Here is a 13,867-nt window from a genome sequence, read left to right as displayed (position 1 = left end):
TTGAATGGGAGAGTTCAGCTTTCACACTTAGCATCTCCTCAGTATTAAGCACTAGTGATTTTTCACCCAAAGCTCTAACCTGAAGCAAGAACACCTCTTTGCCCCGGTGATTGTGTTCTGAGTGACTGGCTTGGTAAATCAAATTATTAAATTAATTAATTAACTTAATTAAATTAGATGTGAGGGGCCCACCTCTTTGCTTGATGTTGAATGACAGTGAGTTTGTCCACCATTAGCTGTCTCCATACTTGTTCCTCCAAAGGCAGGTGCTAACAGGCCTCAGTGCTGGGTGCTCAGGACACAGTCTGTTCTTTCCTGGAGCTCTCTAGGTATCCTGTGCGGTTTCCTCTTCTAAGTATTTCCTTAGCAGACTTCAGTTAAGGTTACTGCATACCTACTATGCACCAGAGTGATTCTACCACCCCCCTAGGATCCCCTCACTGTTTTGTTTCTATGAAGTGAAAAACGCCCCTCCTTTGAGCTCTACCGCACTTTTGATTTTTGGTGCTGTTATGAGAGATTGAACCCAGAGGCATCTTATCTCTGAGCTACACCTCTAACCTTTAAAAACAATTTTTTGTTGTTGTTTTGCAAAAGGGTCAGGTTATGGTGCTAAGGCTGTTCTTGAACCTGTGATCCTCCTATCTCAGTCTCCCAAGTACCACACTTTTAAAATAACCAAGTCGCTGGGCGAGGTGGCGCATGCTTGTAATCCCCACGCTTGGGAGGCTGAGACAGGAGGATCGCATGAGTTCGAAGCCAGCCTCAGCTACTTAGTGAGGCTTTCAGCAACTTAGGGAGACCCTGTTTCCAAATAAAGAAGAAAACACATCTGGGAGTATAGCCCCGAGGTAGAAAATCCCCTGGGTTCCACTCCCAGTACCACAATAAAATAAAATAAAATAACCAAGTCAAAGCCACCTGCACAGAGACCCACCAGGTAAGACCTGGAGGGAATTTCTGCGACCCCCACCTTGCCTCTGTAGTTAGCAAGTGGTTTCCAACCACCCTCAATTTCACCCTGCAGTTCATGGTTTCTTTAGGATGGTTCTCTCCACGAAAAAAACACGCCTCTTGGGCTCCATGAAGATTAAGGTTTTCTTTTCCTGCACACGATTAAGGAAAGCACTTCTACAATTCTGTCGTTTTCTTTCCGGGGAAGCATAAATCGGCACGCTGTCATCTTGCTCTGGACGCATCCCAGAAACCCTGTGCTGGGAGTGTCTCTCCAACTTTAAGGCTGCACGGGGCTGTCCTGACCACTCACCTGTGAGGAGCGCGGAGCCGAATCCCAGCTAGCCCGCAGGCTCTGCCACGCGGGATCCGGCTGGTGCGGGGCCAGATCTGCGGGGCTCCTCTTCCCTGGAGGCTGCCTTCCTTCCCTCCTCTCGCTTTCTTTCTCTTTCTCGCTTCGCGGCTCTCTCCTGCTTTTCCTCCAAGGGGCGGGCTGTCTTTTTGCCCACTCCCACGCGCACTCGCGGAGCGCCGAGCCGCTGCAGCACCTGCCATGGCCGCCAGGGGGCAGCGGAGCCGCCGGGAAGTGGAATCCGGGCTGGAAAGGTTTCCTTTCGGCGTCTGCCGGGAGGCGCCTCTCCCCACTTCTTGCTCTCCGCGTGTGCTCGCGGCACGCGGGGGAGAGAGGACAAACAGGGACCGCTCGGTAAAGAGGGTGAGCGACTCCAAGCGGGGCCAGGAGAGGTGCCTACGCGCTTGGGAACTGCCACGTAGAAGAGGACTTACAGGTGGTAGAATCGTGGCCTGCGGAATAAACTTTCAACAGCTGTCATCTTAGGCCTGGAGCAGACCAATGTATTGCAAGTAAGCATTCCATGGCAGATGTTCTCAGCAGCTAATGTATAAAGTGCCCCCATACCCTTTATTAAAAGGCAGGTTTCTGCCCCACCTCCCGAGTATTCTGAGCCTGTAGGTTTGGGCTTCGGGCCCAGGAATCTGCATTTTAGACCTTGCTAAGTCTCCTGTGGATGTTCCATGAATCACACTTTGAGAAGCGGTGGACTCATATGCCGTTAAAGGCGTTCTCCAGCTGGGCATGGTGGCGCAGGCTTGGAATCCCCGCACTTGGGAGGCTGAGACAGGAGGATCACACAGGTTCGAAGCCTGCCTCAGCTACTTAGTGAGGCTCTCAGCAACTTAGTGAGACCCTGTTTCCAAATAAAGTGTAAAATAGGTCTGAGAGTGTAGCCCGGAGGTAGAAAATGCCTTGGGTTTCAGTTCCATCCCCAGTACCACAATAAATAAATAAATAAATAAATAAATAAATAAATAAGAAAAAAAGGGGGGGGGGCTTCCTCTAACACTGGCATCCTAAGCTATTGTTTTAATGGGAAGGTCCAGTTGAGAGGGGCTGGGCTAGGGTGAGGCACCTGTTACACAAAATGTAAGTAGTTGCTCCTCGGAAGGCCACCTCTGCTCTTAGGGGCCCTGGAGTGAAACCTCCGTAAATCGGGTGCCCTGGGCCCCTCTGGCGCCTCGCTGTAGCCCTGGCCCTGCCAGGCTTGCAGCTCGGAGTCCAAGCTGAGCCCTTCACACCCCGCGGGCTGGGCGGGGCAGGAGGGAGGGGCCTGCTGGAGCACCTGAGGTTTGGGAGGCCCTGAATCTTTACTACACTAGGCCACACCTCACGCTGAGCCAGTCAAAGCGGAGTGGTTGTGAGCCGCCGGGGCAGAGGTCTAAGAATTCCCCACGTCAGCAGTGGGATCTGGAACACAGAAGCCAGGAACCGACCTTCTGAGTGTTTCAGTCCAAGGATCAAGGATCCGTGCTTGGAAGGCTGAGATAGGATCCAGGTTCTTAGCCAGCCTCAGCTATTAAGGCCCTGGGCAACTTAGTGAAAAGGGGATTAAAAACAATAGGGCTGGGGGTGTAGCTCAGAGATAGAATGCCCCTGGGTTCAATCTCCAGTACTGGAAAAAAAAATAATAACAAGAAAGAAAAGAAAGAAAGCAGAGGGGATTATGATATGGGAAATTAGTTACAGAAGCCATAGAGGAGTAAAAAATCAGAGACCATAGAAAGGTGGTGGTGATGGGCAGGGAAGCCAGAGACAGGCAACCAACAGTGAAAACCGCGGATACTCTAGGGGTGAGCAGAGGAGACTGGGGCTGAAAATCCGCTCAGAGCGAGGTAGGTGCTGCTAACGTCTTCACTTCACAGATGAGTAGCATGAGGTATGCGGAGATTAAGTAGTTTAAATTCGTTACTAAACGTGTAACGAATTTAGTTTTTTTTTTTTTTAACGGTCTCACTGAGTTGTGGAGGGCCTCACTAAATAGCTGAGGCTGTCCACGAACAATGATCCTCCAGTCTCAGCCTCCAGAATGCTGGGATTACAAGCGTGCGTCACCACGCCCGGCAAGTGTACTGAATTTAAACCAGACAGTGGGGCCCAGAGTCCCACTCTGGGACCAGAGTCTGGACCATTTCACTTATAGCCTTTATTCATAAAGGTCACCTGAGGGAAATGATGTTAGAATTGAATGAAAGTCGAATTGCAAGGATAGATGGCTCTCAGTCCTGGGGTTGACAGGGCTCAGCCAGCGCTCTCAGTCGGGGCTCTCATGTAAAATGCAGACTGATGAGGCCAGTTTGCAGGCCACCGGACAGTGTCCTCTGAAGAGGCATGTGTATTTGGTGGATCTACCCTTCACGGAGTTCACCTAACTACTGGAGACACATGCTGGCCTGATCTCCCTGTCAACCAGCGGTACATTTCATTAGAGATAAGACCTGGTCTATGTGGCGTTAATGTGGGACAATATAAACATGTAGTTAGTTCTCCATTGACCATGCATCTAGTGCTTTCAAGACCACTGGATCACCTTTTAAATCTATCATTTAGTAGGTATGTCAAATGATTTCTTTTTTGTGTGTCTGTCACTCTTTCTACATACATCAGTCTGGGTTCTCCAGCAAACCTTCCCCACATCACCTGGGACTATTTTGTATTATTCAATTTTCTCCTTAATTTTCAAGTGTTTTTTCAATTTAAAAATTTTCAAGGAAAAAGTTAAATAGCTCTAAGTAGCCAGACATAGTGGTGCATGCCTGTCTCCCAGTACTTTGGAGACTGAGACAAGAGGATCACAGGTTCAAGACCATCCTCAGCAAGTAGTGAGACTTTCATCAACCTAGTGAGACTCTATTTCAAAAAAACAATGTAATTGTCACCTTAAATGGTGACATATGTTTTTTTCTTTCTCTTTTATGATTATGGACTCACAAACTCTTAGATTCCATGGATTTCAAATAGAAATCTATAGACATTCTTTTTTTGGTGCTTAAATTCTCACAATCTATCAAGGCGATTCCATTAAAATAGATGCCTATGTCATATATATATACTGGGGATTGAACCCAGGGTCATTCTACCTCTGAATTACACCCCAGTTCTTTTTTTTATTTTAAAATAAGGTTTCAATGCCGGGTGTGGTGGCACACGCTTGTAATCCCTGTGCTTGGGAGGCAGAGACAGGAGGATTGCACTGGTTCAGAGTCAGCCTCGCTGGCTTAAGAGACCCTGTTTCCAAATAAAAAATAAAAAAATAGGTCTGGGAGTGTAGCCCAGAGGTAGAATGGTTTCCAGGAACCCCAGTACAACCAAAAACAAACAAACAAACAAACAAATTAATTAATTAATTAATTAAATAAGGTTTCACTAAGTTGCTGAGGCTGGTCTTGAACTTGTGATCCTCCTCTAAGCCTTGTAGGTACTGATATTTCAGGCATGTGTCAGCATACTTGGCTCCTGTATTGTTTTGACTAGACGGGAAAGTGCCCCTGCTTTCCAGGTTCACTGTGTACTTTCCATCTTCTGTGCCTAGAAGCAGTCACTTATCAGGGAATCTTGGTTCCTCTTGTGGGAACCAAGTATTAGAGTCTAAGACCTGTGTACAAGAGATATACATTGCTTCAGTGACAATGTTGCTACCAGTCCTTTTCATTATACAGAGCTCTATTGTATATGTTTTCTTTAAATCATGAGTTCAGTGGTGGCTCACACTTCTAATTCCAGCATTTGTGAGGCTGGGATAGCCTCAGCTACTTAGTGAGGCCCTTTGCAACTCTTTGAGACCCTGTTTCAAAATAAAGAAGAAAAAAATAGGGATAGGGCATAGCTCAGAGATAGAATGCCACTGGGTTCAATGCCCAGTACTGCCCCCCCCAAAAATCATGAGTTTATTTTGATATTTTAAATTTAGATTCGGTGTTATAGCATTTTATCATGATCTGTTTAATTTTTATAATTGGATCCCTTTTCTTTTACAATGGAAATCTTGATGATTCTTAATATTATTAATAAATGCTTATATGCTTTATTGTACAATAAAAAGAATATTTCAGAATAATCAGCACTGCTATAAAAATAAAATTACTGAGTTGAAGTTTCAGATTTCTTTGAAGTTATTTTTGTCTTTAAAGTACATCTTGCTAAAGCGGCATGCACATTTCTTGACTTACAATGATTTGATGATTGAAATTTACAGTGCTGTAAAAGTGATATGCATTCAGAAGAAACTACTTTGAATTTTACATTTAGACCTTTTCTCAGACCAGCAACATGTGGTTCAACCCTCTCTCTCAATACTGGGCAGCGGTGGTGATCACAGCGCCTCGTTCAGCTCTACAATCACAAGGAAAAGAACTGAAGCTCTGTGGTGTGCTGTGTTGCTGAGCTTGGATGCTCAGTAGCTGGGTGTGAGGTGGCTTTTCAGCTTGCTGTGGGAGTATCAGAATGTAACCCCATCATAAGTTGAGAACATATATATAGAGTTGGAGCTCTGTGTTCTAAAAATCACTTGAAATGAATCTTTCCTGTCTATGGATATGGTATGTATTTAATGTCTTGTTATGTTTAGGTGAGTTTTTCCCCCAATTTTAAGATGTTTTGAAGTAGGCACTGTATTTACACTATTCAAATACCAAAACTTTCTAGAAAGATGTTCACAGAGAAACTCTTGCCCTTTCAAGAGTTTCTCCTGCTGGGCATGGTGGTGCACGCTTGTAATCCCCACACTTGGGAGGCTGAGACAGGAGGATCACGCAGGTTCGAAGCCAGCCTCAGCTGCTTAGTGAGGCTCTCAGCAACTTAGTGAGACCCTGTTTTCAAGTAAAATATAAAATAGGTCTAGGTCTATTTTATATTTTATACAAAATATAAAATAGCCCAGAGGTAGAAAGCCCCTGGGTTCCACCCCCAGTACCACCAAAAAAAAAAAAAAAAGAGTTTCTCCCATAAATAACCCATTTTTGTTAGTGTTTGCATTCAAGCATTTCTTTATGCAACTATCAGCAAATACATAGAAATGTATTTTCTGCCTTACACAAAGTACAGCACTATTCTATACCTTGTTTTTCTCTTAGTATATTCTGAAAATTTCTCCAAATGAGTATGAGACTTTTACATTTTTTATTTTTTATTTTTTATTTTTTGGTGGTTCTGGGGTTCCTGGAAGCCCTTCTACCTCCGGGCTACACTCCCAGACCTATTTTTTACATTTTTATTTGGAAACAGGGTCTCCTAAGCCAGCGCACGCAGCTGGCTTCGAACCTGCGCGATCCTCCTGTCTCTGCCTCCCAAGCGCGGGGATTACAAGCGTGCGCCACCACGCCCGGCCCTACATTTTTTATTTTACGTGTGTGTGTGTATGTGTATTATTGGGGATCAAACTCAGGGGCATTCTACCACTGAGCTACACCCTCAGCCATAGTTCACGTTTTATTTTGAAGCAGAGTTGTACTACATTGCTGAGGACCTTGCTTGCTAAGTTGCTGAGGCCAGCCTGGAACCTGTGATCCTCCTGTCTCAGCCTCTCAAATTGGGATTACAGGTGTATGCTACCACACCCAGTTAATTTTTTATTTTACATTTTCTTAGATTACATTTTATATTCATATTTTGCAGCTGCATAGTACTCTGCTGTGTGGATGGACTATAGTTTATTCAATTATGTCTTTCCTTGTTACTGCAAAATAGGATTGTGTCCATTCTTTTGGAATACAGACAGTACTACAATGAGTAATCTTTATAGGTGTCATTTTGTACTTAAAGAGCTGTATATGCCAAACATAATCTAGAAATGAAATTGCAGGATCAAAAAGTAAATGCACCTGTCATTTTGTTAGTTACTGACAAATTTCCCTATGTGGGGTTATAAATTTTTGTATCGCTACCAGTGCTGTAGAACATGACCTATTTTCTTACATCTTTGTTCGTAAAATGTATTGTCAAAATTTTCTTTGCCAACCTGACAGGTAAGAAATACAAAATGTACTTTCAACTTCATTTCTCTAATTAAAAGTGTGGCTTGGAATTTTTTCATGAATTTAAGAGCCATTTACATTTGTCTGCAATCAGTTTATTCACTCCCTTGGCTGTTGTCTAAGTTAGTCTTTTTCTGCTGAGTTTCAGCTCCTTCTGTGGGTATTGTGGATAGAACAGTGAACAAGACCAAGTCCCTGCTTTCCCAAGGCCTGCTTCCAGGGGACAATCCCCGTCCGAGGTCGGTGCTGCTGGAAGGAATGCTGTTCTTTCAGTCCAAAGGCTGGGACCACAGGCACGCATGATTGATCATGTTGCCATTGTTTTCATCTGGGAGCAATTTCCTGGCTTGACCTACCCGTCTGGAAAAATAACACATCCCTAATAGAGTAAATTAATTTTCCCAATTAGGGAAATGTGCACTCTTGAATTTATGAAGAATCATGTTCTCCAAAGTATTTAAAGAAATGGAGACATGTTAGTGATGATATTCTTACAGGGAAAAGCAAGTCACAAAGCGGTATACACAGCATAAAACCAACTGTTGAGGATCTATGTGGCCATAAGCACGGGAAAAATGCTAGAAGAATGTTTACAGTGATCGCCCCCGAGTATTGGGATTATGGACGATTTAAATTTTCTTCTTCAGCCTGGCGTGGTGTTGCACACTTGTAATCCTCGTGCTTGGGAGACGGAGACAGGAGGATCGCGCAGGTTCAAAGCTGGCCTCTTTGGCTTAAGAGACCCTGTCTCAAAAAAAAAAAAAAAGTATAAAAATAGGTCTGGGAGTGTAGCCTGGACATAGAAGGGTTTCCAGGAACCTCAGTACCACCAAAAAATAAATAAGCAAATTTTCTTCTTCGTCTTCACTCTTTTTTCTTTACAATGGACACATATTGCTTTAAAAATTGGCAAGAATACAGGGCGTGGTAGCACATGCTTGTAATTCCCGCACTTGGGAGGCGGAGACAGGAGGATTGCAACAGGTTCGAAGCCAGCCTCTTTGGCTTAAGAGACCCTGTTTCCAAATAAAATATATATATAAAAAATAGGTATCTGGAAGTGTAGCCCGGAGGTAGAAGTGTTTCCAGAAATCCCAGTACCACTAAAAAATAAAAACAAAACAAAACAAAAATTGACAAGAATGATAATGTTATTCAAAAAGTAATAACATTGAACAAAATTTAGGCTAAATTTCCTATCTTGAGCGAACATGATTTGGTGCTAAGTGCCTGTGTGCATCTTTTTCAATTCTGTGAGCTCATCAATGTAGAGAATCAATATGCTTTGTCCTCCAACATTCGGCAACAGGAATCTTATTTGCTATGTCCTCCAGAGGTTGTAAGTTTTGCCTAGAATAGGCAATATTTTATGAGTCATGAATCACTGAGGATTTCAAGGTTTCATATAAGATATTTCATCAGCCCATCTAAACTAACTCCATCTCAACCTCAAATTTCTGAATGCATGAATCAGTGTGTGATTACTTTCTAGACTTTTCCCTCCTTTTCCATTGTGTGCTGGAGATGGAACCCAGAGCCTTGTGTTGGAGACCATCGTCCACCATGCCCGCCCCACTTTCCATTTAGGCCAGGCATCTGAGATATAAAAAGAAAAAAGAGTGAAATGCATAGGAATGGAATAGAATAGTGGTTTCTAGGAGGGGTGTAGGACAGGAAAAAAATGGGAAGAAGTAAGTCAAAAGATCCAAAATTGCAGATATGTAGGGTGACTGATTCTAGAAATATAATTGTATTGCCTTGTGGGTGATTGTGGGTGCTCTTGGCATAAGTACACAGAAAAGGTAGCTATGTGAGATGATGGATATATTAATTTGACGGACTGCAGTAAAGATTCCACTATGTGAAAAAAAACCCACAAGTACAAAGTGAAAAACTAAATAAACTAAATAAAGGGGCTCAACAGAAGACTGGACTGACAGAAAAAAGTCCATGACTCAGAAAACAAGTCAATCAAGATTATCCATTCTAAGAAGCAGGAAAAACAAAAGAAGAAAAATGAATAGAGCCTCAGAGAGAGACCTGTAGGACTCCATCAGGCTACACACATAAGCATCATATAAATCCTAGAGGGAGAGAAGAGAGAAGGGAAGAAAAATATTTGAAGATAATGGCCAGTAACTTTCTCAAATTTGATAAAAAATGAAATAAAATTTGTATATCCAAGAATCCCAACCTACTCCAAAAGAAAAACTCAAGAGATCCACACCTAAACACATCATAGTCAAACTACCAAAAGACAGATTCTTAAAAGCAGCAAGAGAAGTAACTCATCACACACAAATCTCCGCCTGGAACTTGGTTCCCGGGAGCAGCTCCCAGAGACTATCCAGATGGAATCTGAGGTGACAATGGTTGCAGAGTCATCAATGGCGCCCCCTATTGGTGAAGTCAAAGATGGAAGATGGCCAAGTCCTTCAAACCTCTCAGGTGCTCTCTCCTTGGGGGCCCCCTCCATCCTATGAGTCAGAACTGAGAGGAGACAAAGGGATCATTGCAAACAGTATTGGGTGGGCCTGTGAGGACGCATCACCAGGGAGCTGACAGGACAATGACTGCCTGCCCTCTGAGGGCTACAGGACATGCCCAGTTGGGAAACAGCTAAACAGTAAGTAACTGTTGGCCTTAGATCGTGTGTCATTTATTCTACACATAAGGTTATATGTAGCATTCTCCTTAAAAACAAGCCCTTGTCTTGAGGTATGATTGTGAAGACCAGACATCTTTTATTATTATTATTATTATTACTATTACTATTACTATTATTATTATTTGTGGTACAAGGGGCATTGTACCTCTGAGCTACATCCCTAACTCTAGTTATTTATTTATTTTTTTTTAGTCTTTATTTTTGAAACAGGGTCTCACTGAGTTGGGAAAGGCCTCGCTAAGTAGCTGAGGCTGTCTGCAAACCGCAGTCCCTTGGTCTCTGCCTCCCAAATGCTGAGATTACAAGCGTGCACCACCACACCCGGCACCTTTTATTTTCGGTTTCATGTCTACCTAGATCTGCATCTACAGGTTTATATTGTACTTTATATCTAAATTTGAATCTGCCTATTTGATGTTCAGGATCTTAACCGTGAGGGGTTGATGGTGGACAAAAAGTATGATGAGGAAGAGGAGGAGGTGAAGGGTGAGCACCAGGTTTCTGGTTAGCGTGACCCTTGGGATGGGGATGGGGATGCCACCAGCTGCCCTTGGTATAGTCATTGGCTCTTTACACACACACACACACACACACACACACACACACACACACACACACCAGCCTCTTCCTCATGCCTTCCTCCCAATCCAGAGATGAAAAATAAAGGGGAAGTCTGGAAAGTCTCCCTGAAAGGCCTCATGCTGCTCCAGTGCGCTCACGTATAGATTTGCCCAGTGGAGTGAGAACCTGACAGCTTTTCTAGAAAGCAAAAAATGGAAGCCACTCTTAGTGTATAGTTCTTATATCTGATACCCAGATAACGGGAATATTTGGAGATTCCTTGTCTCCTCTCTCCCTCCCTTCCCCCTTCCCTTTCCTTCCTTCCTTCCATCCATTAGTGTTTGTTTATTGTGAGCGCATGTGTGTGGGTGGGTGGGTGTGTGTGACTGGGGATTGAGCCAATAGACATTCTACCTCCAAGCTACGCCTCCAGCCCTATTTTATTTTGAAATAGAATCTCACTAAGTTGCCGAGAGCCTTTCTAATTTGCTGAGGCTGGCTTCCAACCTGCCAGGGCTCCGGCGTCAGCCTCCCATGCACTGGGATTACAGGCGTGCACCACCACACCCGGCTGTGGACACATTTTTATAATGACCCATATGCAACCACCACCCAGGCAAAAAAAAGCCAGAATACTGCCAGCTCCTCGGAAGCCCCTCCCCAGTGCTCACCTAAGCACAACTCGCGGACCCCACCTGTCCCTGCACACACAGGTGACCGACTGGGACTTGCTTCATTGCTTTTCTATTTTGTTATCACTCAGGGATGTTTCCCTATCTGCTAGAACTCAGTTTTGCTTGTTTAGGAACTTCAGTCTTTGAAATCGCCTAATCCTGCTCTTGTCTTTCAACACTGTAAGATTCATCCATTCTATTAGATGGAGATATGCTGTCCAATGCATGAATATACCGTTTTTTAAATTCTCATTTTATTGTGATGGTCATTGGGTTGTTTCCAGGGTAGCGCTTATGCATCCTGATCACAATGTCTGAGTTTTCGGTGGGTTCATATCTGGGAGTGGAGCTGCTGGGTCATAAGGGTCTTCTCTATTGTGTGAGAGTTCCTCTTGTTCCACATCCTCACAACATTTTCCATCACTGCACCTTTTTGCTTTAAACCTCTGTTCTCAAAATAGACTGTTCTACTAAAACAGACTCCCCTGGGTCAGTGGGTCTCAGCCTCGGATTCCCAGATGGCTGATGACAAGGACACTCACAAGTGAGCATGCCCATCGGAGAACGGGAGCAATTCCCAAGTGAGACACCAGAACCTTCAATTACTTCTGAGGGCTATAACAAAAGTAAACCCTGTGGGGCTGCTATGCTTTATTACTTAAAAGCGAAACAGAACTATTTGTGATGCACCTCTCTGACTCCCTGGTTTAAAACCACTGTTGCTGTCTGACGTTCTGTTTTTAGCAGGCTTGAACTTGAATACAGTGATTAGTCCAAGGCCATGAACACACAGCATGTTTCTACCAAAATATGTCACTCAAAAACACCACCAGTGGAACAGAGAGCAAAAGTGTGGCCCCTGGTGCCCCCAACCCCCAGCATGTGATAGTCACAGACATGTTCTCTCTGGTGCCTCCACAGGGTCTGACCAGCTGCCTGGGACTTGGCCCGTGGCCCTGTTCTCCATCACAGCCACCTCGCCATCCTGGCTGACTAGGAAGATGTTTTCCTTCAAAGTGAGCAAGTGGATGGGGTTTGCCTGCCTCCGGTCGCTGGTGGTCTCCTCACCCAGTATTCGCCAAAAGAAACTATTCCATAAGCTGCAAGAGGAAAGGGCTTTTCGGGAAGAGATGAAGATTTTCCGTGAAAAAATAGAAGACTTCAGGGAAGAGATGTGGATTTTCCGATGCAAGATCCGTGCCTTTCGGGGCCAGATCTTGGGTTTTTGGGAAGAGGAGAGACGTTTTTGGGAAGAGGAGAAAACTTTCTGGAAAGAGGAAAAAAACTTCTGGGAAATGGAAAAGTCTTTTCGCGAAGAAGAGAAAAGCTTTTGGAAAAAATACCGTACCTTCTGGAAGGAAGATAAGGCCTTCTGGAAAGAGGACAATGCCTTATGGGAACGAGACCGGAACCTTCTTCAGGAGGACAAGGCCCTGTGGGAGGAAGAAAAAGCCCTGTGGGTAGAGGAAAGAGCCCTCCTTGAGGAGGAGAAGGCCCTGTGGGAAGATAAAAAGTCCCTCTGGGAGGAAGAAAATGCCCTTTGGGAGGAAGAGAAAGAATTTTGGATAGAAGGTGGCGGCCATGTTGCTGGGGAGCAGTTGCCGGAAGACGGGCCCTACAACCTCCATGGAGGCCCGCAGTCGCCAGCCTTTCCCCGAGGTCGGGCATAGTGAGCACTGAAGACACAGGGCAATGAGTGCACACTTCCTTGGGTTAGGGCCCAAGTCCAGGGTGATTCCATGTACTAGAGAAATGAGCTCTTATTGTCTCCTTGCTTTGAAAGACCTAATAAAGTCCTCGGGAGAACTTTGAGAAGTCAGCTCTTTGAGGTTTTGTGATTCTCTCAGGCTATATCCTCCAGACTGTCTTGCTGGCCATAGAGCTTTGTCTCAGGCAGCTCACAGTGTTCCCAGGCATGTGGGTATTTCTGAGTACAGTATCTATCACTCTTCAAAAGAGTAGGAATGGAGCCAGGCATGGTGGCACATACCTGTAATCCCAGTACTTGGGAGCCTGAGACATGAGATCACAGGTTGGAGGACAGTCCCAGAAACTTAGTGAGGCCCCCTGCAACTTAGTAAGACCTCGTTTCAAAATTAAAACAAAAATAGAGCTGGGAGTATAGCTGGGAGGTAGAATGCCTTTGGACTCAATCTGCAGTAACACACACACACACACACACACACACACACACACACACACACACACATGGTATCTGGAGGTATAGCTCAGAGGTAGATAGAAAGTCCCTGGGCTCAATCTTCAGTACCAAATAAACAATGAAAAATAAATAAAAGACTAGGCACGGGGGAGGAAAGGCTCAGATAATGCCACCTAAAGACACTAGGGACAGAGAGGGCTGAGATATCCCTACCTCTATCACGCTGTGAGAGCACTCACTTCTCCTTCACTCTGAGCAATCTTGGAGGCCTGCTGTGGGCTGACAGCTTTCCACAAAAGGCCATAAAGTGCTGTAAACAATTCATTTAAGCCTCTTCATCCCCTGGCAGGCCATTTTGAACAAGCAGGCAGAATCTCTTAAAGATCCACTCACCGACAGTTCTGAGTTCTCACCAAACCTCTCAACTAGCCACATTCTGTCAGCATGAGAAAGGGCCCTTGACATTCGGGTTCAGTAGCACCCCTCAAAAGCACTGGTCTTTTCTGCAGATGGGATTAAACT

The 13,867-nt window shown here is 44.6% G+C and overlaps 1 protein-coding gene across 1 annotated transcript; it reads left to right on the top strand.

Moving 5' to 3' along the window:
- Nucleotides 1-9,850: 9,850 nt before the first annotated feature.
- Nucleotides 9,851-12,854, top strand: CCDC70 (coiled-coil domain containing 70; the record flags this gene model as incomplete). Its single annotated transcript, XM_080688945.1, has 2 exons — nucleotides 9,851-9,907; nucleotides 12,106-12,854. Exon 2 carries the CDS (start codon nucleotides 12,186-12,188, stop codon nucleotides 12,852-12,854), a length of 669 nt encoding a protein of 222 aa, XP_080545071.1. The 5' UTR covers nucleotides 9,851-9,907; nucleotides 12,106-12,185.
- Nucleotides 12,855-13,867: the final 1,013 nt, after the last annotated feature.

This window comes from Muscardinus avellanarius, assembly GCF_963383645.1.
Source record: "Muscardinus avellanarius genome assembly, chromosome: 2".
NCBI lineage: Eukaryota > Metazoa > Chordata > Mammalia > Rodentia > Gliridae > Muscardinus > Muscardinus avellanarius.
This window is presented reverse-complemented; position numbering and strand designations above follow the sequence as displayed.